The sequence below is a fragment of the Gigantopelta aegis genome, unplaced genomic scaffold, assembly GCF_016097555.1.
Source record: "Gigantopelta aegis isolate Gae_Host unplaced genomic scaffold, Gae_host_genome ctg2026_pilon_pilon:::debris, whole genome shotgun sequence".
NCBI lineage: Eukaryota > Metazoa > Mollusca > Gastropoda > Neomphalida > Peltospiridae > Gigantopelta > Gigantopelta aegis.
The window spans coordinates 94,951-120,408 of NW_024532824.1; the positions used below are offsets into that span (position 1 = coordinate 94,951).

The window sequence follows — 25,458 nt, forward strand, 5'->3', positions numbered from 1 at the left end:
CTGATCTCATGGCTAGTGGATTTTATACAAATTCTAGAAGCCCCGTCAATACAGCAATATGAGACACAAAAACAAAAACAAACAAAATCCCATAATAATTATGATTATCTTCATAGCTGGATAGACAATCCCCCATGCCCTGACACTTGCTTGCGGTGCCCATGGATAATAAAGTTGATGTGCTCACAAATTAAAAATACAAAACATTTCCAAGTCATGTAATATCAAGTAATAGTCGTAAAATTTAATGATGTAAAATCAACAAACAGCCGTAAAATATATATACAGTGAAACCCCGTTATTGCGACCATTAGCGGGACTTATTAAAATTGGTCTTAATAGTAGGGTGGTCTTAATATCGGGGTAGTTTTTACAAATATGATAAACAAAATAGTGATTCTTAGCAAACCTTGAGCAATATATATACACATACAAAATAGTATATAATGATATAATATCAAGAAACAGTTGTAAAACATATTTATAATATATATACACACAATGTCTCTTTAACATAATAGTCAAGTTCATAAGCAGGCTCCAAATTACTCGTAGTGATGATAAGCTTCAATAAAATAGACAGTTGAGTCTGTACTAGATAGGTGATTTCTACTCTTTTGTAGAAGTGTTATATATTATATTATTCTCTTGTTTTGAGTCTCAAGTAGAAATGATCAAGACCGATAACTCTTTCACTGTCGCCATGGACAGGTCAGGTGTTTTGATAGACGGAAGACTCGCTCGGAATGTTGACGTATTCCACACCATCGCCTTCGGTTTTAGCTTTAGCTTCGCCTAAAAAAATAAAGAATATTGTTGTGTTTAACGCCATCACTAGAACACTTTGATACATTAATCATCGGCTACTGGATGTCAAACATTTGGTAATTTCGACATTAAGTCTTGGAGGGGAAACTCGCTACATTTGTCCATTAGTAGCAAGGGATCTTTTATATGCACCATCCCGCAGACACGATAGCATGTCAGGTCAGGTCAGAGAATTTAACGCGCACGTTCAGAACAAGCTGTTGTAACGCACGCCTGTCCTGGGCACAGGTGTCGGCCTCAGCCGGCCCCTCCGTCCAAGACAGGAAAGGGGTGGGGTGGGATGAAGGGGGGGGGGGCGCCTGCACTGGTAGGTGCAAAGGAACACTGGCAGTCCGACCATGATCGGTAACAGGCGGGGGGGGGGGGGGAGGGGGGGTGGGGGTGGGGAGGGTTGGTTGGTACTATGGAATTTTGAGTCCCGAAGGATGAAGCCAAAGATAAATGGTGCGGATACCATTGCCTTATATACCAGTCGTGGTGCACTGGCTGGAACGAGAAATAGCCTAATAGATCCACCGACGGGGATTGATCCCTTCCCGATCGCGCATCAAGCGAGCGCTTTAAACAAATACCACTGGGTTATATGCACGTCCAGCACGCACACAACAGCAGATTTCTGGATATTCTAATTGGGCCCAGTCGTTTTTCAGCCTGTCCAAATCATGGCTACAGACCCGCGGGTAGCCCGAGTACTCTGCCGTTAAAGAGCCAGTCGGATATTTGGATGGTTATGATCGGTCATTCAGCCAGTGAGGGGCGAAATTTAGCAGTCGGTTGAGGTGCATGGGTCGCAGGACCGAACCCCCTCGGCGGATCCATTCAGCTGATTTTGTTTTCTCGTTCCAACCAGTGCACCACAACTGGACAAAGGCCGTGGTATGTGCTTTCTTGTCTGTGGAAAAGTGCATATAAAAAATCCCCTGCTGCTCATAGAAAAATGTAGCGGGTTTCCTCTGATTGACCATATGTTTGACATCCAACAGCCGATGATTAATTTATCAATGTGCTCCAGTGGTATTGTTAGACAAAACACACTCTGTTACAGGTCCTAACTGGGTTATAATTGTATTATTGTGTTAAGAATACACCCAGTGGCTACGACGGCTACAAATGTAACAGAGGTGGTTCGATCCTGCGACGCAAGCACCTCAAGCGAGCACTCAACCGACTGAGCCAAATCCCGCCCCCTGGACCTGTAACAGTTCAACTGCCCGTGGCCCACAGCTCCGGGACGTAGATTCACTTGAGGGGGAAGTATGTAGTAGTGTTGGTATAAAGTGCTTCTAATGGCAGCAGCTAGTTGGAATTTCCCTATTACCTCAGTTGGTAGAGTGCTGGACTTTCATACTGAGAATCCGTGGTTCGAATCCACCTAGTGGAGGTTGATTTATCTGTTGGTGATTAATTGTCGAACATTTGTTATCAGCGAACTCGAACAATTAATAATGTAATGGTATTTAACATCAGACATACGATTATTGTTGTATTAGAGCGGGAATCTTTGCCTCCTCGGTGGTAGACAACCAATCAGTGTTTGGGCGGGACGTAGCCCAGTGGTAAAGCACTCACTTAATGCGCTGTCGGTGTGGGATCGATCCCGTCGGCGGGCCCATTAGGCTATTTCTTGTTCCAGACAGTGCACCACGACTGGTATATCAAAGGCTGTGGTATGTACTATCCTGTTTGTGGGATGGTGGATATAAAAATCCCTTGCTACTAATGGAAAAATGTAGCGAGTTTCCTCTGTGAATGTGTCAAACATTTACCACATGTTTGACAGCCGATGATTAATAAATGAATATGCTCTAGTGGTGTCGTTAAACAAAACAAACCATTCCGTATTTACTCCTTTAGTGTGTATATCAGTGATTAATTGTCAAATATGTGTTATCAGCGAATCCCAAAAATTATTATGGTATTTTACGTCAGACAGATGGTTATTGTATTCGAGTGGGACTTAACGGTGGTAGGCAGCAATTCCGTGTTTTCGCTATACAGTTATCTCTGGCTAAGAGAGCGATCATAACTGTCCAAATGTTCGTCTAGCTCTCGGACGGCCGAGTACGCGGACTAGTTACAATCCTGGGGGTGGGGGTAGGGCGCGGGACAGGAAAGATGATGAATTGAACCGAGGAAGAGAAAAGAGCGGACGTTATTTATGCAGGACAAGAAAGCGCAGCACATTACAAATAAAATGAAAAGCTGTAACAGTAAACGAAACCACACACCCACCCACCCATATTCAATGAATGAGTCAAGTGAAATAAGGAAAATAAAACTTGTAGGGTCAGCCGTTTGGTTGTATAAAACTGAAAGTGTTTAGCACTAAGCTCGCTTTAGCCTATTCTCAAGTATAAACAGAAAAGGGCTACGTTAGATGACAGTCGAACTCAGTTGTAATATAAAACTGAAAGTGTTTAGCACTAAGCTCGCTTTAGCCTATTCTCAAATATAAACAGAAAAGGGCTACGTTAGGTGACAGTCGAACTCAGTTGTAATATAAAAATGAAAGTGTTTAGCACTAAGCTCGCTTTAGCCTATTCTCAAATATAAACAGAAAAGGGCTACGTTAGGTGACAGTCGAACTCAGTTGTAATATAAAAATGAAAGTGTTTAGCACTAAGCTCGCTTTAGCCTATTCTCAAATATAAACAGAAAATGGCATCGTTAATGACAGTCGAACTCAGTTGTAATATAAATGGGACCGAATTTACTAAGCTTGTTTTTTTAGACGCAAATTAAACAGAAAATGGCTACGTTACATTGAAACTCAGTTTATACATGTACTTACACGCGTGTAACACCAGGGACTATTTTTAAACAGAAAAGGGCTAGGTACAGTCGGGGTGGGGGGTTCCAAAACAATTTGTAAATTCTTATAATTTGAAATTATAAATTTTACGTGTCGAAATCAGTTGTAACAATTATGGGGCCGATTTACGTGGTTCTTAGACGCAAGTGTTTTTTGTTTTTGTAGTTTTACCCCTAGGTAAGGAGGGGGACGGTCCGTGCAACTGGACCGTGGACATCAAATTAACCCGTGCCTGAACACATTCACAGGCTTTGTAAATTTGGCCCTTAATGTTTAAAATATGGCTATATCGACACTCGAAAAGCATCAAGGAATGTTATTTTCCCAAAGACAAGACAATACACATAGGCGCCCCCCAGAGTGGGTTTCGCCCTCCGAAACCCCTCCCCTGCTCCAAGCAAAAGTTGTTTTATATATATTTTTCCGGGGAGACGGAGGGGTGGGGGGATGATCCGACCCTTTAGAAATGTCGCTGGCCACTGTCTAGACCCTCGTTGCACAGTTTCCTGTACATGCACTTGAAATACAACGATTTAAGTCAGGGGCGGATCCGGGGTTTTGAAAAGGGTGGTCACAAAATTATTAAAAAAGACAAGACTGAGTTTGCCCAAGTTAAATGAGCCGAGGTCCCGAAGACAGCGATGCATTTCAGGTTAGGCGGTGGGTCCGAGAGCATGCTCCCCCAGAAAGAAAACTTTGACATAAAGATGCTCACAGACGCATTTTACAGTGCAATTTAGTTTTGTTTTGCCACTGTTCTGATTACAAAAAAGAAAGAAAAAATCACTCAACACATTTTATTTACGGTTATATGGCGTCAGACATATGGTTAAGGACCACACATATATTGAGATAGGAAACCCGCTGTCGCCACTTCATGGGCTACTCTTTTCGATTAGCAGCAAGCGATCTTTTATATGCACCATCCCACAGACAAGGTAGTACATACCACGGTCTTTGATATACCAGTCGTGGTGCACTGGCTGAAACGAGAAATAGCCCAATGGGTCCACCAACGGGGGTCGATCCTAGACCGACCGGGCCTCAAACGAACGCTTTTACCACTGGGCTACGTCTCGCCCAAGCATCCAGGAATGTTATTTTCCCATAGACAAGACAGTACACATAGGCGCTCCCCCAGAGGTGATTTCACCCCCTGAAAACCCACCCCTGCTGCTCCAAACGAATTTTATTTTTAGATATATTTTTCTGTGGAGAGGAGGGATGATCCGACCCCTAGAAATGTCGCTGGCTACAGAACAGAACTTTATTATACTCAGGCCGTTCCACAACGGCGTTAGAGGAACATAGATAATAAATAGTATAAACGTGACAAGATGGTTTACAGGAGGATGAAATAATAACATATGATAATACATAATACATGCATTTACTTGTATATGATATTAATTGATAATAACTGTAATAGTAGTAGTATGATCTAGTATTGTATTAAACAATTTAACATAGACTGGAATGAATAAGTCAGCAGTAGATTTAATATATTCATTAATTACTGTCTAGATCCTCCCTGCACAGTTTCCTGTACATGCACTTGAAATACGACGATTTAAGTCAGGGGCGGATCCGGGGTTTTGTAAAGGGTGGTCACAAAATTATAAAAAAGACAAGACTGAGTTTGCCCAAGTTAAATGAGCCGAGGTGCCGAAGACAGCGATGTATTTCAGGTTAAGCGGTGGGTCCGAGAGCATGCTCCCCCAGAAAGAAAACTTTGACATAAAGATGCTCACAGACGCATCTTACAGTGCAATTTAGTTTTGTGTTGCCACTGTTCTGATTAAAACATTCTGTGTGCGATTGGAAAATTCCATTATATGTCGTCGGACGACTGGTCTCGAATCTTTCCCTTTACCGTATGTTGTGGATGGTTAATGATTATTTTTATGTATACTCTTCAAAAAAAAAAGCGAAAAAAAAACCCCGGTTGGGGAACCTGAAATATTAATGTTAATATCAACTAATAGTACGAACATACGTTTTGACCACAGACATCGTAGTAAAGAACGTTCCGGTCTGTTTATGAACACACCGAAACACAGTCCATAGTTTGCACGTGCATCACGCAGTTGCCCCTACACGTGCGTGGGGTGTCATTCTCGATTTTGACAATTTCCAGGAAGGTCGATTAATCACTGTGGAACATTATTTCTGTCAATCTTTTTAATTCTGTTGATAATACAGTTGTTATTGTTTTGTTTTCAGTAATTTTTACTATTTGAATTTGCGATTTACTGATAAAAAACCGTCAACTTTCAAATTCCACTTCTGACCCCATTCGTCCTTCAAGCTCTTTGGTGGTCATAAAACCTACTGTAATACTGAACTACCGGTTAGTATTGTTTGCCCAATTAATTCACTATTATCATATAACCATTCCCCACAGCTACTATACCAATTTTGTTAATGGTAAATTCTTATTAGAGTTCCCCTACCTTTTTTGAAGGGTATATTAAAGCTAGGATTTCAAACGCGCATGTGTGTGTGTGTGTGTGTGGTGACCCCACCCTGGATCCGCCAACAGTATTCGGTGTAGTGATAGGGATGGCGAAATAAACAACCCTAGTTCATCAACAGGAATCGAGCCTACGGCCCGTCACCCCTCACATCTCAGACGAACGCCCCACCATCGAGCTATATGACGAACACAGCAAAAAAAAGGAAAAAACAGATTAAAGAAAGGATAAATAAAACAGGAAAGACTTTCAAACGGACCGGCCTCGGTGGCGTAGTGGTTAGGCCTTCGGTCTACAGGCTGGTAGGTGCTGGGTTCGGATCCCAGTTGAGGCGGGATTTTTAATCCATGTGTAAACCACTTGCACCGACCAGTGATCCATAACTGGTTCAACAAAGGCCATGGTTTGTGCTATCCTGCCTGTGGGAAGAGCAAATAAAAGATCCCTTGCTGCTAATCGGAAAGAGTAGCCCATGTAGTGGCGACAGCTGGTTTCCTCTCTATATATCTGTGTGGTCCTTAACCATATGTCTGACGCCATATAACCGTAAATAAAATGTGTTGAGTGCGTCGTTAAATAAAACATTTCTTTCTTTCTTTTACTTTCAAACGTTCCAGCATGCATGTAAATACTATCACTAACACTAAACCTAAGCCTGAATGAACTGAATGCTGGAACGTTCGGAAGTCTTGCCATAAAACAATGACTCACCTTTCTGTTTAATATCTTTTTGTTTCTTTTGTTTCTTTTGTTTCTTTTTGTTCACTTGTGTATACATGTTAGATACATCATCTAAAACCTCGTTGTCTCCGGACTTCCCATTGGTCGTTTTGCGTTTCGTAACACCTGCAGCTTTCTTCCTAACGACAGCATACGTTTCACCAGTTGGTTGTTCTTTTTCTCCTCTGTTGTTGCCGTCTGCAGTTTTACGATCTTTGTTGACGACTGTATACGTAGCGCTTACATCTTCTGGCTGTACTGCTACCTTCTCTCTATCTTCAGCGGTATCAAGGTTATAAATGTCGTTTTCTTTCACTACTAGAACAAAAAAATATATTTCAGAATTAGAGTTTAAATGGCTTGATATTTCTTAAATAAATAATTCAAACCAATTTTTAGGGGTTTTTTGACGGACTTAAAATCAACCTCATCTTAAAAACAACAACAATGTAATGGCCTATACGGTTTTTTTTTTTAAAATAGGGTAAGCAAGGTTTTATTCATTAAATGTTTTTTATTCTTCTTCTTCTTGCATAGAAAAAACAAATACGGGACGGCTTTTTTTGTAGTTCGAGATGAGTTCCCGGAAACGTACATTTCTTTAAGCTTTAGACCGGTCTCGGTGGTATCGTGGTTAAGTCATCAAACATAAGGCTGGTAGATACAGGGTTCGCAGCCCAGTACCGGCTCCCACCCAGAACGAGTTTTAACGAATCAATGGGTAGGGGTAAGGCCACTAATCCCTCTTCTCTCTCACTGACCACTAACAATTAACAACTAACTCACTGGACAGAAAGCTCAGATAGCCGAGGTGTGTGCCCAGGACAGCGTGCTTGAACCTTAATTGGATATAAAAGTAAAGTTTGTTTTATTTAATGACGCCACTAGAGCACATTGATTTTTTTTTTATCTTATCGGCTATTGGACGTCAAACATATGGTCATTCTGACACCTTTTTTTTTAGAGGAAACCCGCTGTCGCCACATAGCCTACTCTTTTACGACAGGCAGCAAGGGATCTTTTATTTGCGCTTCCCACAGACAGGATAGCACACACCATGACCTTTGTTGAACCAGTTATGGATCACTGGTCGGTGCAAGTGGTTTACACCTACCCATTGAACCTTGCGGAGCACTCACTCAGGGTTTGGAGTCGGTATCTGGATTAAAAATCCCATGCTTCGACTGGGATCCGAACCCAGTACCTACCAGCCTGTAGACCGATGGCCTAACCACGACGCCACCGAGGCCGGTCCTCTGACTACGTGTAATTGGATATAAGCAAGAAAATAAGTTCTTTCGTGCTGATAAGCTTACAGCAATTACAATTTCATTTTACCGTTAATTCGTTAACTCGATTTACATAACTATCAGTTTTGACACAACCACTGTGTTTATTGCCACCCAAATGTTTGTTGTAGCCTAAAATGTATTCTTTGTGAGTCACTTACATCAGGACGTTTAATCTTTGACTTTACACAATGAGCTGTTATCGTGTTCAAACATATAATTCTTTTGAACACAGTGTAGCTGATAAGCAAAATTGACAAACACTTATTTGATCGGACCAAATCCGTGATAATAAACCTTTGAAGTCTCAAAGACCAAAGTACGTATTTTTATTATATGAACTAGTTACTTGACATTAATGGCTTAATGAAAACTCAAGGCGAATATCTGAATAGCAGGCGATATCTTATGTTTTCGTGGTGAAGATTACTTAAAGGCATACTGTCATAGATTTAAGGACCTTATTTTTCTAAAAATGTATAATAAATAAAAATTACATTAATTGTTGGAAACCAAATCTAGCTATCGCATCACCTTAAATGAACCATGATGGAATGAAATCCATGTCATCCCTCTCGGCAATTTTAGTTTTTTAATTATGGACCATTGCCATAATTCAATTATTTTTACAAAATGTCAGTAATAAATGGAATATGGTGGTTATGAAGATGCTTGAATAAAGTACATTTAGGGACAAATCGAATTATATTTGTTCAGGTAATACTTTGTTAGACCAGGTCTGTGACAATATGCCTTTAATTTTTTCAGTTGTTAATCACATGGTACTTTGTAACATAGGAAGATGCCTTAATATAAACGTTTTTTTCTGTTGTTAATCACATAATTTGTACTCTAAAACATAGGAAGATACCTTAAAGTGTCATACTCTAGTTTCTCCGTGAAAATTAACATTAAGTTTACTTTTAATCTACAAACCCTTAATATAAACGTTTTTTTCTGTTGTAATCACATGAGTCTGTGACTTTGACATGGGAAGAAATACCCTCTAAAAATAGACTAAAACTGTAACTCCATAACTGTGCCTTACTTATCAGACGTTTGCGTTCTAAAAAAATCAGAAATAATTTGTACTTTCTAACATAGGAGGATGCCTTAAAATAACTTCGAATGCACTGAAAATGAATAATCTAAACAATAAAATCTAAGTAAAGTATGATTTCAGTTAGCAAAATCGGTTTCTGTTGTTAATCACATAATTTGTACTTTCTAACAAACTAAGATGCCTTAATATAAACGTTTTTTTCTGTTGTTAATCACATAATTTGTACTCTCTAACATAGGAAGATGCCTTAATATAAACGTTTTTTTTCTGTTGTTAATCACATAATTTGTACTTTCTAACATGGGAAGATACCTTAATATAAAAGTTTTTTTCTGTTGTTAATCACATAATTTGTACTTTCTAACATGGGAAGATGCCTTAATATAAACGTTTTTTCTGTTGTTAATCACATAATTTGTACTTTCTAACATAGGAAGATGCCTTAATATAAACGTTTTTTTCTGTTGTTAATCACATAATTTGTACTTTCTAACATGGGAAGATACCTTAATATAAACGTTTTTTTCTGTTGTTAATCACATAATTTGTACTTTCTAACATGGGAAGATGCCTTAATATAAACGTTTTTTTCTGTTGTTAATCACATAATTTGTACTTTCTAACATGGGAAGATGCCTTAATATAAACGTTTTTTTCTGTTGTTAATCACATAATTTGTACTTTCTAACATGGGAAGATGCCTTAATATAAACATTTTTTTCTGTTGTTAATCACATAATTTGTACTTTCTAACATAGGAAGATACCTTAATATAAACATTTTTTTCTGTTGTTAATCACATAATTTGTACTCTCTAACATAGGAAGATGCCTTAATATAAACGTTTTTTTTCTGTTGTTAATCACATAATTTGTACTTTCTAACATGGGAAGATACCTTAATATAAAAGTTTTTTTCTGTTGTTAATCACATAATTTGTACTTTCTAACATAGGAAGATGCCTTAATATAAACGTTTTTTCTGTTGTTAATCACATAATTTGTACTTTCTAACATAGGAAGATGCCTTAATATAAACGTTTTTTTCTGTTGTTAATCACATAATTTGTACTTTCTAACATGGGAAGATACCTTAATATAAACGTTTTTTCTGTTGTTAATCACATAATTTGTACTTTCTAACATGGGAAGATGCCTTAATATAAACGTTTTTTCTGTTGTTAATCACATAATTTGTACTTTCTAACATGGGAAGATGCCTTAATATAAACTTTTTTTTCTGTTGTTAATCACATAATTTGTACTTTCTAACATGGGAAGATGCCTTAATATAAACATTTTTTTCTGTTGTTAATCACATAATTTGTACTTTCTAACATAGGAAGATACCTTAATATAAACTTTTTTTTCTGTTGTTAATCACATAATTTGTACTTTCTAACATAGGAAGATACCTTAATATAAACGTTTTTTTCTGTTGTTAATCACATAATTTGTACTTTCTAACATGGGAAGATGCCTTAATATAAACTTTTTTTTCTGTTGTTAATCACATAATTTGTACTTTCTAACATGGGAAGATGCCTTAATATAAACATTTTTTTCTGTTGTTAATCACATAATTTGTACTTTCTAACATAGGAAGATACCTTAATATAAACATTTTTTTCTGTTGTTAATCACATAATTTGTACTCTCTAACATAGGAAGATGCCTTAATATAAACGTTTTTTTTCTGTTGTTAATCACATAATTTGTACTTTCTAACATGGGAAGATACCTTAATATAAAAGTTTTTTTCTGTTGTTAATCACATAATTTGTACTTTCTAACATAGGAAGATGCCTTAATATAAAAGTTTTTTTCTGTTGTTAATCACATAATTTGTACTTTCTAACATAGGAAGATGCCTTAATATAAACGTTTTTTCTGTTGTTAATCACATAATTTGTACTTTCTAACATAGGAAGATGCCTTAATATAAACGTTTTTTTCTGTTGTTAATCACATAATTTGTACTTTCTAACATAGGAAGATGCCTTAATATAAACGTTTTTTTCTGTTGTTAATCACATAATTTGTACTTTCTAACATGGGAAGATACCTTAATATAAACGTTTTTTTCTGTTGTTAATCACATAATTTGTACTTTCTAACATGGGAAGATGCCTTAATATAAACGTTTTTTCTGTTGTTAATCACATAATTTGTACTTTCTAACATGGGAAGATGCCTTAATATAAACTTTTTTTTCTGTTGTTAATCACATAATTTGTACTTTCTAACATGGGAAGATGCCTTAATATAAACATTTTTTTCTGTTGTTAATCACATAATTTGTACTTTCTAACATAGGAAGATACCTTAATATAAACATTTTTTTCTGTTGTTAATCACATAATTTGTACTTTCTAACATAGGAAGATGCCTTAATATAAACGTTTTTTTCTGTTGTTAATCACATAATTTGTACTTTCTAACATAGGAAGATGCCTTAATATAAACGTTTTTTCTGTTGTTAATCACATAATTTGTACTTTCTAACATAGGAAGATGCCTTAATATAAACTTTTTTTTCTGTTGTTAATCACATAATTTGTACTTTCTAACATAGGAAGATGCCTTAATATAAACGTTTTTTTCTGTTGTTAATCACATAATTTGTACTTTCTAACATGGGAAGATGCCTTAATATAAACGTTGTCCTGTTGTTAATCACATAATTTGTACTTTCTAACATAGGAAGATGCCTTAATATAAACGTTTTCCTGTTGTTAATCACATAATTTGTACTTTCTAACATAGGAAGATGCCTTAATATAAACGTTGTCCTGTTGTTAATCACATAATTTGTACTTTCTAACATAGGAAGATGCCTTAATATAAACGTTGTCCTGTTGCTATTCCTAGAATACAGGTGATTTTGTACTTAATGGTAAAGAAACAACATTACAGACTAATTTCCCGAACACATATATTTACAATTAATTTTAAATGTATACGTTCTACGTACTCGAAGCCTCGCCGTGTGCTGGTACGTCACCCTCCATGGAGTAAAGATGCTTGTCTTCCATCACTAAAGCATAAGAAACATCAATCCATTAATACTTAAGAAGATCAACGAATCTCATATGCAGCAAGTCATTGTTTGTAGTTAGGTATGTGGACTCGTGTTTATACTGGGGCGTGACGTAGCCCAGTGGTAACGCGCTCGTTTGATGCGCGGTCGGTCTGGGGTCGATCCCCGTCAGTGGGCCCATTGGGCTATTTCCGCTCCAGCCAGTGCACCACGACTGGTACATCAAAGGCCGTTTTATGTGCTATCCTGCCTATAGGATGGTGCATATAAAAAATCCCTTGTTGCTAATCGAAAAGAGTAGCCCATGAAGTGGCGACAGCGGGTTTCTTCTCTCAATCTATGTGTGGTCCTTAACCATATGTCCGACGCTATATAACCGTCAATAAAATGTGTTGAGTGCGTCGTTACATAAAACATTTCCTTCCTTCCTTCCGTGTTTATACTAAACAGTCATTCTTAAAGAAAGGGAGGAAACAAAGCTTCCGAAATTGTATTATTTATTCCCAATAGCAACTGTGGTAACTAGTTAAAGCTGCAGTCTCGGGTAAAAAACATTGTTTTGTTTAAGGACACCACCAGAGCACATTGATGTATTAATCACCGGCCATTGGATGTCAAACATTTGGTAATTCTCACGCGTAGTCATCAAAGGAAACCCGCTACATTTTTCCTAACGCAGCAAGAGATCTTTTATATGAACCATCTCACAGACAGGATGGCACAGGCGACGGCATTTGATATACCAGTCGTAGTGCACTGGTTGGAACGAGAAATGGCCTAATGGGCCCACCGACGGAGATCGATCCCAAACCGACCGCGCATCAAGCGAGCGCTATACCACTGGGCTACGTCCCGTCCCATCTCGGGTAAAATTGTATTATTTGATCAGGTGAAAGTTGTACTTAAGTGATATATCTGACGGCAAAGATTCTGTTTATGAAAAAAGCAATCTGTGAGTTCTGCTAAAGTAATAGTCCTACATGTTCCCTTCCGGGTTCAACAAATATTTGTATCTCCTCAGTTCAAGGGTCATAACTCTGTAAAAAGGGAGTAAATCGCCATGAAAGTCAGACTGGATTTGTAACATTACATGATAAAGCAATACACACAATTTCATCACAATATCTCAAGGCACTGTGAAAACAAAACCATTCAGTAAACTATATGTGGGACAGACAGACGAACAGACATAAAGACGGAGCTAAAACCCATAGTTCCCTCCGGCTGAATTGGCAGGGGATCATTAAACTTCCTGAATAATAACTGAGGTGGTGTAGGTACTTTGAAACCCACCCACTCACAGACCCACCCAAACACATCGTCACTCACACACTCACTATCAAATATGCGCACATTCACTCTCTCAAGCGTCCACATGCCTACCAAAAACATGAGTCACTTTTTAAATCAGTCTCTCATTATCACTGACACAGAATCACGATCCATCACACAAACCCATCAAGATCTATCAGACACTCGCATGTATGGGCGGGACGTAGACCAGTGGTAAACCGATTGCCTGATGCGTTTGGTCTACAGAGGCGGATCTAGGGGACCCCGGGGGCCCGCCCCCCCCCCCCGCCCCTAAATTTTGCGATAGTTATAATTTTATTATATATTAATTTTCATTTTTTTACGACCCCCATTCAAACCTACTCCAAATTTCCCTTGGCATTCCACCTCATGCCACCCCCCCCCCAATGGATTTTCTGGATCCGCCGCTGGTCTATGATCGATCATCGTCTGTGGGACCATTGGTCTAGTTCTCGTCGCAGCCAATGCACCACGACTGGTTTACAAACAATGTGGTATGTTTTATCCTGTCTGTGGGATGGTGCATATAAAAGACCCCTTGCCAATAATCGGAAAATGTATCCGGTTCTCACTCTAAATGTTTGACATCCAATAGCCGGTGATTAACACATCATTGTGCTCTAGAGGTGTCGTTTAAAAAAACCCCAGAACAAACAATTTAGAGATGCACCAACTGTGCCATATAAAGTGGAATAACGAAATCTTCCCCAATTTTATCCAGTAACAAAACGTCTCATTATGAATACCACACGTACCTGGATGTCGATATGCCCCGTTGTTGCTTTCGTTCACGTAAGTATGTTCAGCGCTGTCAGCACCTGTCCAAAATAGTTTGTAAAAATTTACTGACGTTCAAAAGAAACCTTACATACGTAAAATTTTAATAATTTGATAAATATTGTTGCTAATCGAAAAGAATCAATTTAGAAACCACCTTACAAACACATTGCATGTATCACGACGTGCATTGTTTAGATGTTGAACTTCATGATACTTTTATATCCCACACTATTGTTTGTTGGTTTTCTATAATACAATTTGAAGCCTTGTAATGTTTCTTTTGGACGTTAGTATATGTTATTATAAAGCGTTCTTTACCTTAATAAAATTTATTTAATGAACTAAATATACATGACATTGAAAGTAATTCAGCTGTTATTAAAATGCGCTAAAAAATAACTAATTAAAAATCAATGTGCTTGATGTAAGTGAACATATGAATACTAAAAGGCACACTAGATTTTAAATATAATTAACAGTAACATGTTAAATTATTGAAAATTCCCATTTAACAATGCTTATAATTTCAAATGAAAAACTCAACCGTAAACCCGCCATGAAAAATAAAGAAGATTGATATAGTCACATTTATCAAATCGGATTGAAATATATATACATACAAAATGTGATAAAAGTTTCATTTAATCGTCTTTTTATTTCGCCATAATGAGAAAACTGATTTTTGTTTGAGAAAATGTTAATCAACCGTCATTGACAATTAGCTTTTACGAAAGTATGTATGAATGACGTGATATATGACTGCAAAGAAAACAATTTCAACCTCTTACACACAGTGGCACACACAAACATGCAAACATACACGACCATAAAATCACCACCGCTACCACCAAAAAGCAAAAATACAAACTTACAACTACAACTTTGAGATCTCGCAGTGCAATGTTAAAATAGTTGCATCGAGGATGCTTTGTTGTCTAGCAGAGCTTAAAAGACCTTTGTGGATTAGGACCCAGGTGTGTATCAGAGGTGAACTAATATTATAAAAATGTTCAGTTACTTTTCCTGGGCTCTCTTCTCTTCTTAGCGATGCACACGATTGCAACAATTAAGACCAACAGAATCAAAGCGCCTGCAGCCCCTGAAGCAGCAGGGACTAGTATTTGGGAAGGAAGAGTATCACGTATTTCCTCTGTGAGAACAAAACAATACAAAGCAAAACATTAAACTATATAGAAAACATACACATCCTGAAATTAATTATCTATACAATTTATCATTGACAAAAATTTAAAATCTGTCTGGCCAATAAAAATAACACTACCAACATAATTATTGTAATTTTTCTTCTTAATTTGTCAACTTGTGTCTGGGTTAACTTTGCAAAGGCAAACATAATATATTATGTTTTAATCCAAAAGGATTTTAAAATATATTTTAAACTTAATTTGTGTGGATCTGGAAGAAACATGCCAATACACGCGTATCTCAGCTATATGTTAGATATGGTAAACTTTTAAAATTTGTTTTAAACGTATTCAGCGATAATCATCATCATCATCGACATCTTCATCATCATCATCATCATCACCTTCATCATCACCACCATCACCATCACCACCATCACCACCATAATATTTATTTTATTTTATTTCATTTTATTTATTTATATTTTGTAAACGTTTGTATGGAAAAGCTGAGATGAAAAATGTCTCATACATTACATTCAGATAATTACAAACCTGCTGTCACTAAATTTGTGTAAAATTCCCCACATCCAAATCCGTTACAAACGGTGAGGACATGTAACCCATAGTCATCCTCTTCGATCTGACCAATCAGCAGTGAGAATCTATATCCAGTGTCCCTGACCTCAGTGTTGTAAATATTTACGGTCACGTCAATAGCGTTGACCTCGCTGTTATGCTTTGTGGTAGCTCCATGCGGGTTTGTCCAGTTGTATGAACTGATGTCATTCTTGGAGAATACCGTCTTACTTAAATTTAGATTGTGTCCAATGATAACCTCGAGCATCTCGTTTTGTTTTGAAGCATCCAACAGTACAGGTCGAACTAGAAATAAATGAAAAGGGGTTCACAAATATTATTGAAACGCATTCACAAATTAAAACAAAATATATTAACAATCAAATACCCCGAGTACCCTGCCGTTCGAGAGCAAGTAGGAGAGTTGGACGGTTTTATCCTTTCAGATGTCTGTCTAGTTCTGGAACGGCAGAGTACTCGTGCTATTGGCGGCGTGTTCGAAACCCTAGTGGTACATGAACACGTTAAACTAGTTATATATCTGTCTAGCTAGCTATTGGAGTACATGGTTTTAATAGTTTAAAGTCTGTTTCTATTTAACGACACCACTAGAGCAAATTGATGTATTAATCTGATGCTATTGAATACCAAATAATACCACCGCCACCACCACCACCAAAAAAACAAGAACAACAATTACTACTACTATTACTACTACTACTACTTCTACTACTACTACTACTACTACTACTACCACTACTACCACTACTACCACTACCACTACTACCACTACTACTACTACTACTACTACTACTACTACTACTAGTATTACTACTGCTACTACTACTACTACTATCACTATTACTACTACTACTACTACTACTACTACTACTACTACTACTACTACTGCTACCACTACTACTACTGCTGCTAATACTAATACTACTATCATTATTACTACTATTACTGCTATACTACTACTACTACTACTATTATTGCTACCACTACTACTACTACTACTATTATTGCTACCACTACTACTACTACTACTACTACTACTACTACTACTACTCCTACTACTACTACTATTATTATTACCACTACCACTACCACTACTACTACAGCTACTACTATTACTGCTACTACTAGTACTACTACTACTACTACTGCTACTACTACTACCAATACTATTACTATTATTACTACTACTACTACTACTACTACTACTACTACTACAACTACTACTACTACTACTATTATTATTACTACTAGTAGTACAACAACTACTACTACTAATAATATTGCTACTACTACCGCATGCATTACCAAATCTACAAAAACGACCACTATCCCTGGTTCCGTAGTAGTAGTAGTAATAGGAAAGATGGAGATAGAAAACAAATACATCTTACTATGCATGTTAATTGTTTTGTTCCCTGCTTGCTCTTTCTCATTGTTTAGACCTGTGACGTTTTTTGACACAGAACACTCGTAAGTTCCTGAATCTTTATAGCTGTATGGCTGGATGATGTGGACATATCTGTTTGGCGACTCTAACCTCCCAGCTATCTCTCTGATCTTCTGTCCTCCCCAAAAGTGAGTGAATTTGGAAAACTGGTACTCTGGAGGACGACCATTCGCTTTACAAATTATCTTCACAGAATTGTTTTGTCTGTTAAATTCGCTGTACACTGTGACATTTGGAGCATCTGTATGAATTAAAGCATATAATTATGTTCATATTTGTGTGTGCTCGCGTGTATATATGTATGGTATGGTATGGTATGGTATGATATGGTACCTTGTGGTGTGGTGTGGAGTGGTATAGTGTGGTACATTATGGTATGGTATAGTATGGTGGTGCGGTGTGGTATGGTGTGGTATGGTATGTTATGGTATGGTGTGGTGTGGTGTGGTGTGGTATGGTGTGGTGTGGTGTGGTGTGGTGTGGTATGGTATGGTATAGTGGTGTGGTATGGTATAGTGGTGTGGTGTGGTGTGGTGTGGTGTGGTGTGGTGTGGTGTGGTGTGGTATGGTATGGTATGGTATAGTATGGTATGGTATAGTGGTGTGGTATGGTATAGTGGTGTGGTGTGGTGTGGTGTGGTGTGGTGTGGTGTGGTATGGTATGGTATGGTATGGTATGGTATTGTATTGTATGATATGTTTGTATGTATGTGTGCGTATGTCCTTTTTATGTAAGTTGTATGTATAGGGAGGTAGATAGGTATATTCATGCATACGATTTTATTTTGACATCCCTCCATCCATCCAAACGATCGATAGTTCCATCGATCCATGCATCCATCCACCCATTTATCAATTCTTCCATCCATCTATCTATCTATCTATCTATCGATCTATGTATCCACCCATCCATTAATGCATACATATATGCACCCATATGACCATATGTTGATGCATCAATACAATTAGTCTCTTCTCGTGCTTCTTATCCAGCAGCCTAATTAAAGCTCACATATATCTGATGTGATCGTCAATTTTAACTAAACATCATAAGCAGATTCCAATTAGGCTGCTACGCCCACTTACAGACGACAGAAATACGAGTTTCCGAGGCGAGGTTATACAGGTTTGTCACGTGTAGCGCTGAACACCGACATGTCTGGTTATCATTAGTTCTCTTCACGGTGAACCATATATCTCTAACTACAGCAGGTTCAACTGTGCTTTGTGACGTCTTGGTTGGTATCTCACCACACATAAAGGAAATGTTTGAAACCGGAGGCTTTCCACCAGTTACTTCACAGGACATTCTTAGAACGTCTCCCTCTCGAACTGGGTTACCAGATGTATATCCCTTTATCACTGGTTGTCCAGTCGGTGGATTGGAAAGATTATAGACCAGTCATTTTGTTTAGCATCATACATCAGAAATACTGAAAATAAGATGGACCCCGCCAGGGGGAGAGGAGGGCATTTGGGCTATGTCAGGTTCCAGCCAGTGCACAACGACTGATATATCAAAGGCCGTAGTATGTGCTATCGTGTCTGAGAGATGGTTCATATAAACGATCCCTTGCTACTATTGGAACAATGGGTTTTTTTCTTCTGTATTACTATTTGTCAAAATAACCAAATCTTAGACATCCATTAGTCAGTGATTAATACATTCTTGTGTGCTAATGGTGTCGTTAATAAAAACAAACATTAAGTTTTAACGAATGCATATACTACTAGTGAATACTTTGTTACCAAGGAATATAATATAATGAGTCATAATAGAAGGGGGGGGGGGGGGGGGCATTTTGTAATTTCACTATAGATAACTTGTTCCAAGAGATAATATTGCATTTGTGTTTGAAAATAATGCTCTTTAACAGATCCATATGCATGGGATCTGCAAGCTACGCGGTCGATCCCGCTGACATGCATGTGTATATGTATGTTTGCTAGCATGCACATCTACGTGTGTGCGTGCGTGGATGTAAGCAGACAGGTAGGTAGGGTCTATGGAGGTAGGTACGTGTTCGCAGTACAGATGTATATATTTTCGCTTTGACATTTGTTAAACCTTTTTGTTTTGTGTTCCTACATATTATGTAATTAGTTTATGTATAATTGTATTATCTGTTTATCAGTCTATCCACCCAACCATTCGTCCACCCACACTCCCACAAATACATCCATCCATACATTCTTATGTTCTATCATGCTGTTTCTAATCCAAGCAGCATAATTAAAACTCACATATACATTTGATGTGATAATTTAACCAAACATCATATTCATCAGTGAATTCCAATTAGGCTGCTAGACCCACTTACAAATGACAGAAATACGAGTTTCTTTGAAGAGGTTGTACTGGTTTGTTGCGTGAATAGCTGAACAACGGCATATTTGATTATCGTCAGCTCTCTTCACGGTGAACCGTATATCTCTAACTACAGCAGGTCCAACTGTGCTTTGTGACGTCTTGGTTGGTATCTCACCACATATAAAGGAAATGTTTGAAACTGGAGGGTTTCCACCTGTTACTTCACAGGACATTCTTAGAACGTCTCCCTCTCGAACTGGGTTACCAGATGAATATCCCTTTATCACTGGTTGCCCAGTCGGCGGATCTGAAAGATTATAGACCAGTCATTATACAATAGAAACACAGGAAATAAGGAGAATACATTATTAACAAATGCCCGACCTGATGCGCGGTCGGTCTAAGATTCATCCCCATCAGGAGCCCATTGGATTATTTTTGGTTTCTACCAGAGTACCACAACTGGTAATAGAAATGTTTTATTTAACGACGCGCTCGACACATTTATTTACGGTTATATGGCGTCAGGCATATGGTTAAGGACCACACAGATAGAGAGAGAGAGGAAATCCGCTGTCGCCACTTCATGGGCTACTCTTTTCGATTAGCAGGTTCAAATGTGCTTTGTGACGTCTTGGTTTGTATCTTTTCACACGTAAAGGAAATGGTTGAGACCAGTGGGTTTCCGCCAGTTACTTCACAGGACATATTTAGAACGTCTCCCTCTCGAACTGGGTTACCAGATGTATATCCCTTTATTACTGGTTGTCCAGTCGGTGGATCTGAAAGATTATAGTTCAGCCATTTTGTTTATCGTCATTATACAGGAGAAAACAATGAAAATATGATATCATAGGCAACGTAGTTGCTCCCCCAATGTGATTCCTAATCCAATATAAAATTCTCGCTACGCCAGTAACATCAATAGTTTGCATTTTAACTTAATTGCCATGCTTGTATCCATATAAGACTGTTGACACACATCTCAGCTATCTGGACCTTTATTGTCCATGACGGTCGATTAATAACTGGTTGTTAGTGATTACTAAGAGAGATGTAATAATCTTATATCTCTCCATTGCGGCGGGATGTAGCCCAGTGGTAAAGTGCTCGCTTGATGCGCGGTCTGTCTGGGATCAGTCCCGTCGGTGGACCCATCGGACTATTTCTCATTCGCGCCAGTGCACCACGACTGTTATATCAAAATGCAGTGGTATATGCTATCCTGTCTGGAGGATGGTGCATATAAAATATCGCTTGCTACTGATGAAAACATGTAGCGGGTTCCTCTCTAAAACATGTCTAAATGGCGATATGTTTGACATACAAGCACAAACAGAAACAAAAATCATGCGCGCACACACAAGCTCACACGTACACATACACACACACACACACACATCAACATGTACATACACAAATAGAAACACGCACATATACACACAAAACACAAACACATTCACACATATACATACACTTACACAAATACCCCCCCCCCCGACATACACACATAGAAACACACACACACACACACACACACATACACATACACACACACACAGTCACACACACACACACACACACATTCACACACACACACACACAGTCACACACACACACAGTCACACACACACACACATACACACACACATACACACACACAGTCACACACACACACGCACACACACACACACAGTCACACATACACACACACAGTCACACACACAGTCACACATACACACACACAGTCACACATACACACACACAGTCACACATACACACATACACACACACACAGACACACACAGTCACACACACACACACACACACACACAGTCACACATACACACACAGTCACACATACACACACACACACACACATACACACACACAGTCACACATACACACACACATACACACACACAGTCACACATACACACACACACATACACACAAACACAGTCACACATACACACACACACATAAACACACACATTCACACACACACACACACATACACACACACACACACACACACACACAGTCACACACACACACACACACAGTCACACACACACACACACACACACACACACATCTACTATACTAGTTACAACAAATTAAGGGCCAGTATCAATTTTCAACTTATTTAAAAAAAAACTAAATCATAAAAAAAACAATCAGGGGCGTTGATAGGTAATGAAACAATGGGTTACAAACTTTAATAAAGCATTGCAGTTTGCTTGTACATAAGCCTTTTACTCAGAGCTTGTTTAGTTGCCGGTAGAAATCGTATGTCAAATGCATTAAAAAAAAAAAAAAAACATTGTTTAAACCTTTTGTTTTCTGACTGAACAGATACCTGCGTAAAAACTGCATGATGCACGTGCAACTCTTTATTTATGTTAAAACGTTTCATTTTTGATTGATTGGGAGGATATAAATCTGGCTTCTAATAACTATGCCACAAAACGTAAACTAAGCATTCTGGACTGTGGTCAAATCCTGCCATCTCTGAATGATAGCATGTCCATGAGACAAGTAGCGAGATGCCTGCAAGTGAGCCATTCCGTCATCCATTAACTGCAAGAACGTGTCCATACCCTCTCAGACGCAGCCTTCATGTGGCTCTTAACTTCTTGTGACCAGTATACAATAAATATCCACACACGCAAACGCACACACAGACACATATGCATGTACTACAATACATATTCAGTGATTTAGCTTGAAAAAACACACATGGAATATGTATATATCATACAAAATTCTCCAATACAATAATAAAGGAACTACCCAAAACTTTATTTAGGTTGTGCCATTCCAAACATTTATCCTAAGGGACGGTCCATAAATATCGATGTGTTTCACAATCCGAACAATGTTCGTAAGGGGGGGGGGGGGGGGGGGAGGGGGTAAAAGCCATGTTCGGATTGCTTTTCAGGTAAAACATCGGTCCATCGAAGGTCAATGTTTCTTACAATTCAGGACGTACTACAAGCTGGATGTCCACAGAAAACTCCTTGGTCACAAACGTCAACTTGGCCATCCCAAGTAGCCTCAAAATATGGACCGTCCCTTAGGGTTAATGTTTTATATCTACCAGTAAATATGTAAAGCCAACACGTATAATCTGTTAATAAAAGTCATCTTGTAGTACACATTATATCAATGTTATTATGTTAGGATTAGGGGAGGGGGGGGGGGATCAAACCCAATCCTAACATTGTTAGGATTATGAAAAACATTGACATTTATGGACCGTCCCTAAGGTACTATGAATCTTAATTGAATGGGATTGAAATAATCGATTAGGTAGTGAACGCAGTGCCGGGATTATACGTGTTTAACTACTCATATTATTGCTTCTTGCAATTGTGACAACTTATTTAATTGTTCACTGTTTGAAATTCCATTAATGGATCTGCCTTTTAGTACAATAACTAAAAGGAAACAAAAAGTATTATACTGACCAGCACAAGAAACTTATATTTTTCACATTAATTCTTGAGAGAGAGAGAGAGAGAGAGAGAGAGAGAGAGAGAGAGAGAGAGAGAGAGAGAGAGAGAGAGAGAGAGAGAGAGAGAGAGAGAGAGAGAGAGAGAGAGAGAGAGCGAGAGAGAGAGAACAACAACAACAACACGATGATAATATCAAACCAGATTTGCTTAACAAAGCATTTCACAAAATGTCATAACATTTTTAAAATAAAAACAACAGTTACTCATATTTGGGGTGGGGCGTGTGTGTAAATAAATAAATAAATAATTATATAAATAAATATGTAACACCATTGACAAATCGAAATCCTCCATATGGAGAGTATCTTAACTGCACTAAATAGATGCTTCGGTTTATTTTAGTCGCGTTCTCACTAGCAGTTTTAGCCCGGGTCAAATTTGGCTCGAACCAAGCGTTCACACTGACAATTTTCCTGGTCTAAATTCGCACGGGCCAGTATACCAATTTGGTCCGACTTAAAACATTGAGCAAGGCTAGAGCCACAATGTAGCTCGGGCCAAATGGCGTAGTGTGAAAGCTCCGCGGTTCCAGGTTCGAGTCAAATTGTAAGCAAGTTTAGAAGTTTATTTATTACCTTAAGTTTTACAACTAATCAGCATATATACTAAATACATGTTAAGAATACATAATAAGCACACGTACGACTATTCTGGACACCAATGAGTTTCACTCGGATCACAATTCTCCCACTAAAGCTACGATTCCATTAAAGGGACATTCCTGAGTTTGCTGCAATTTTTAAGATGTTATCGACTAACAGAGACTTTTTGACGACTGTAATTGTATATCAAATATATTATTTTTGCATAACATATTAGTGGCTATATACTAAACGTGTTTCTGATCGTTCTAATATTTGTATTAGGTTAAATGTCATTTTATTTCCTAAAAAGGATTTTTTTCGTACCTACAAAATTATTTGAAGACAAAATCCAGTTTGAGCTTCTTACAAAATATTAAAACGACCAGAAAAACAATGAATATACAGACACTGATATTCTAAACAAGAAAATATATTTAATATGTAAGTTTAATCGTAGACACATTAGTCAGAATCATCTTACAATGCAGCAAACTCAGGAATGTCCCTTTAAAGCCAAGCTTCCATTAACGCGGTAAGCGGATGTGGCATGCGTGATGCGGCAAAAATGGAACTGCATGTAGAAGCACGAGACTGATTCCACATGTCCGGCTGCGGATGCGATTTGTCAAGCGGCTGCGAAGGCTGCGAATGCGGAAAACTGAATCGCTCCATGTAGTGATTGGTGCGGAAACTGAACGCATTACGCATGCCGCATCCGCTTACCGCGTTAATGGAATCTTAGCTTAACGCGGTAAGCGGATGCGGAATGCGTGATGCAAACATGGAAATGTATGTAGACGCACGAGAGTGATTCCATATGTCCGGCTGTGGATGCGATTTGGCACGCGGCTGCGAATGGCTGCGAATGCGGTAAACCCATATAGCGATTCGTGCAGCAACTGATTACAAAATCGGATGAGGTAATCCAAAATATGACGTCAGGGATGGGTCAGACAGGTATTAGGGATAGGTCAAGGATGTTCAACCTGACGTATTGTTGGAACTTCATCAAATTGTAACTCCTTCACCAGATTATGGTATGCTCCTTGTTGAATCCGGTTCCTGATTATGTCATGTTTTGTCGGTGTTTTCTTTTGCTATTATTACGTTTTTTTAATTGCATAAATGTATGCCACAGCAATTATTAACAAGTTATGCTGCTCCATTCCCAACAGAGAACGCTGCTATTCTGACTGATTAACCATGTTCTCGGCAAGAAAATCTTCAGCAAAAGAGACTGACACGCATGGGGAAACGTTTATATGGAATCTTACAAATCGCATACGCATGCTGCATCCGCTTACCGCGTTAACGGAATCTAAGCTTAAAGGGACATACGTTTGATAAGAAAAATCCCTTAAGATTTAATACGTAGCATTCTTCATAAAAACGTTTTGTTTTTGTTTTGTAAATAATTGCTGTTTTGTTTGATGTAAGATGAAAAGTAAAAGCGTTTTGGAAATAACATAAAAATACACTTTTTGAGCAATTAAAAATATTCGGTTTAGAAATAAATAAAACTGTAATACAT

The 25,458-nt window shown here is 38.1% G+C and overlaps 1 protein-coding gene across 1 annotated transcript; it reads right to left on the minus strand.

Moving 5' to 3' along the window:
- On the minus strand, positions 1-24,635 carry LOC121391267. Its single transcript, XM_041522954.1, has 9 exons — positions 24,515-24,635; positions 19,833-20,129; positions 17,456-17,752; positions 16,020-16,349; positions 15,338-15,469; positions 14,295-14,357; positions 12,160-12,222; positions 6,826-7,152; positions 1-795 (listed from the first exon to the last, which is right to left on the minus strand). Exons 1-9 carry the CDS (start codon positions 24,633-24,635, stop codon positions 713-715), a joined length of 1,713 nt encoding a protein of 570 aa, XP_041378888.1. The 3' UTR covers positions 1-712.
- Between the last annotated feature and the right edge of the window lie 823 nt (positions 24,636-25,458).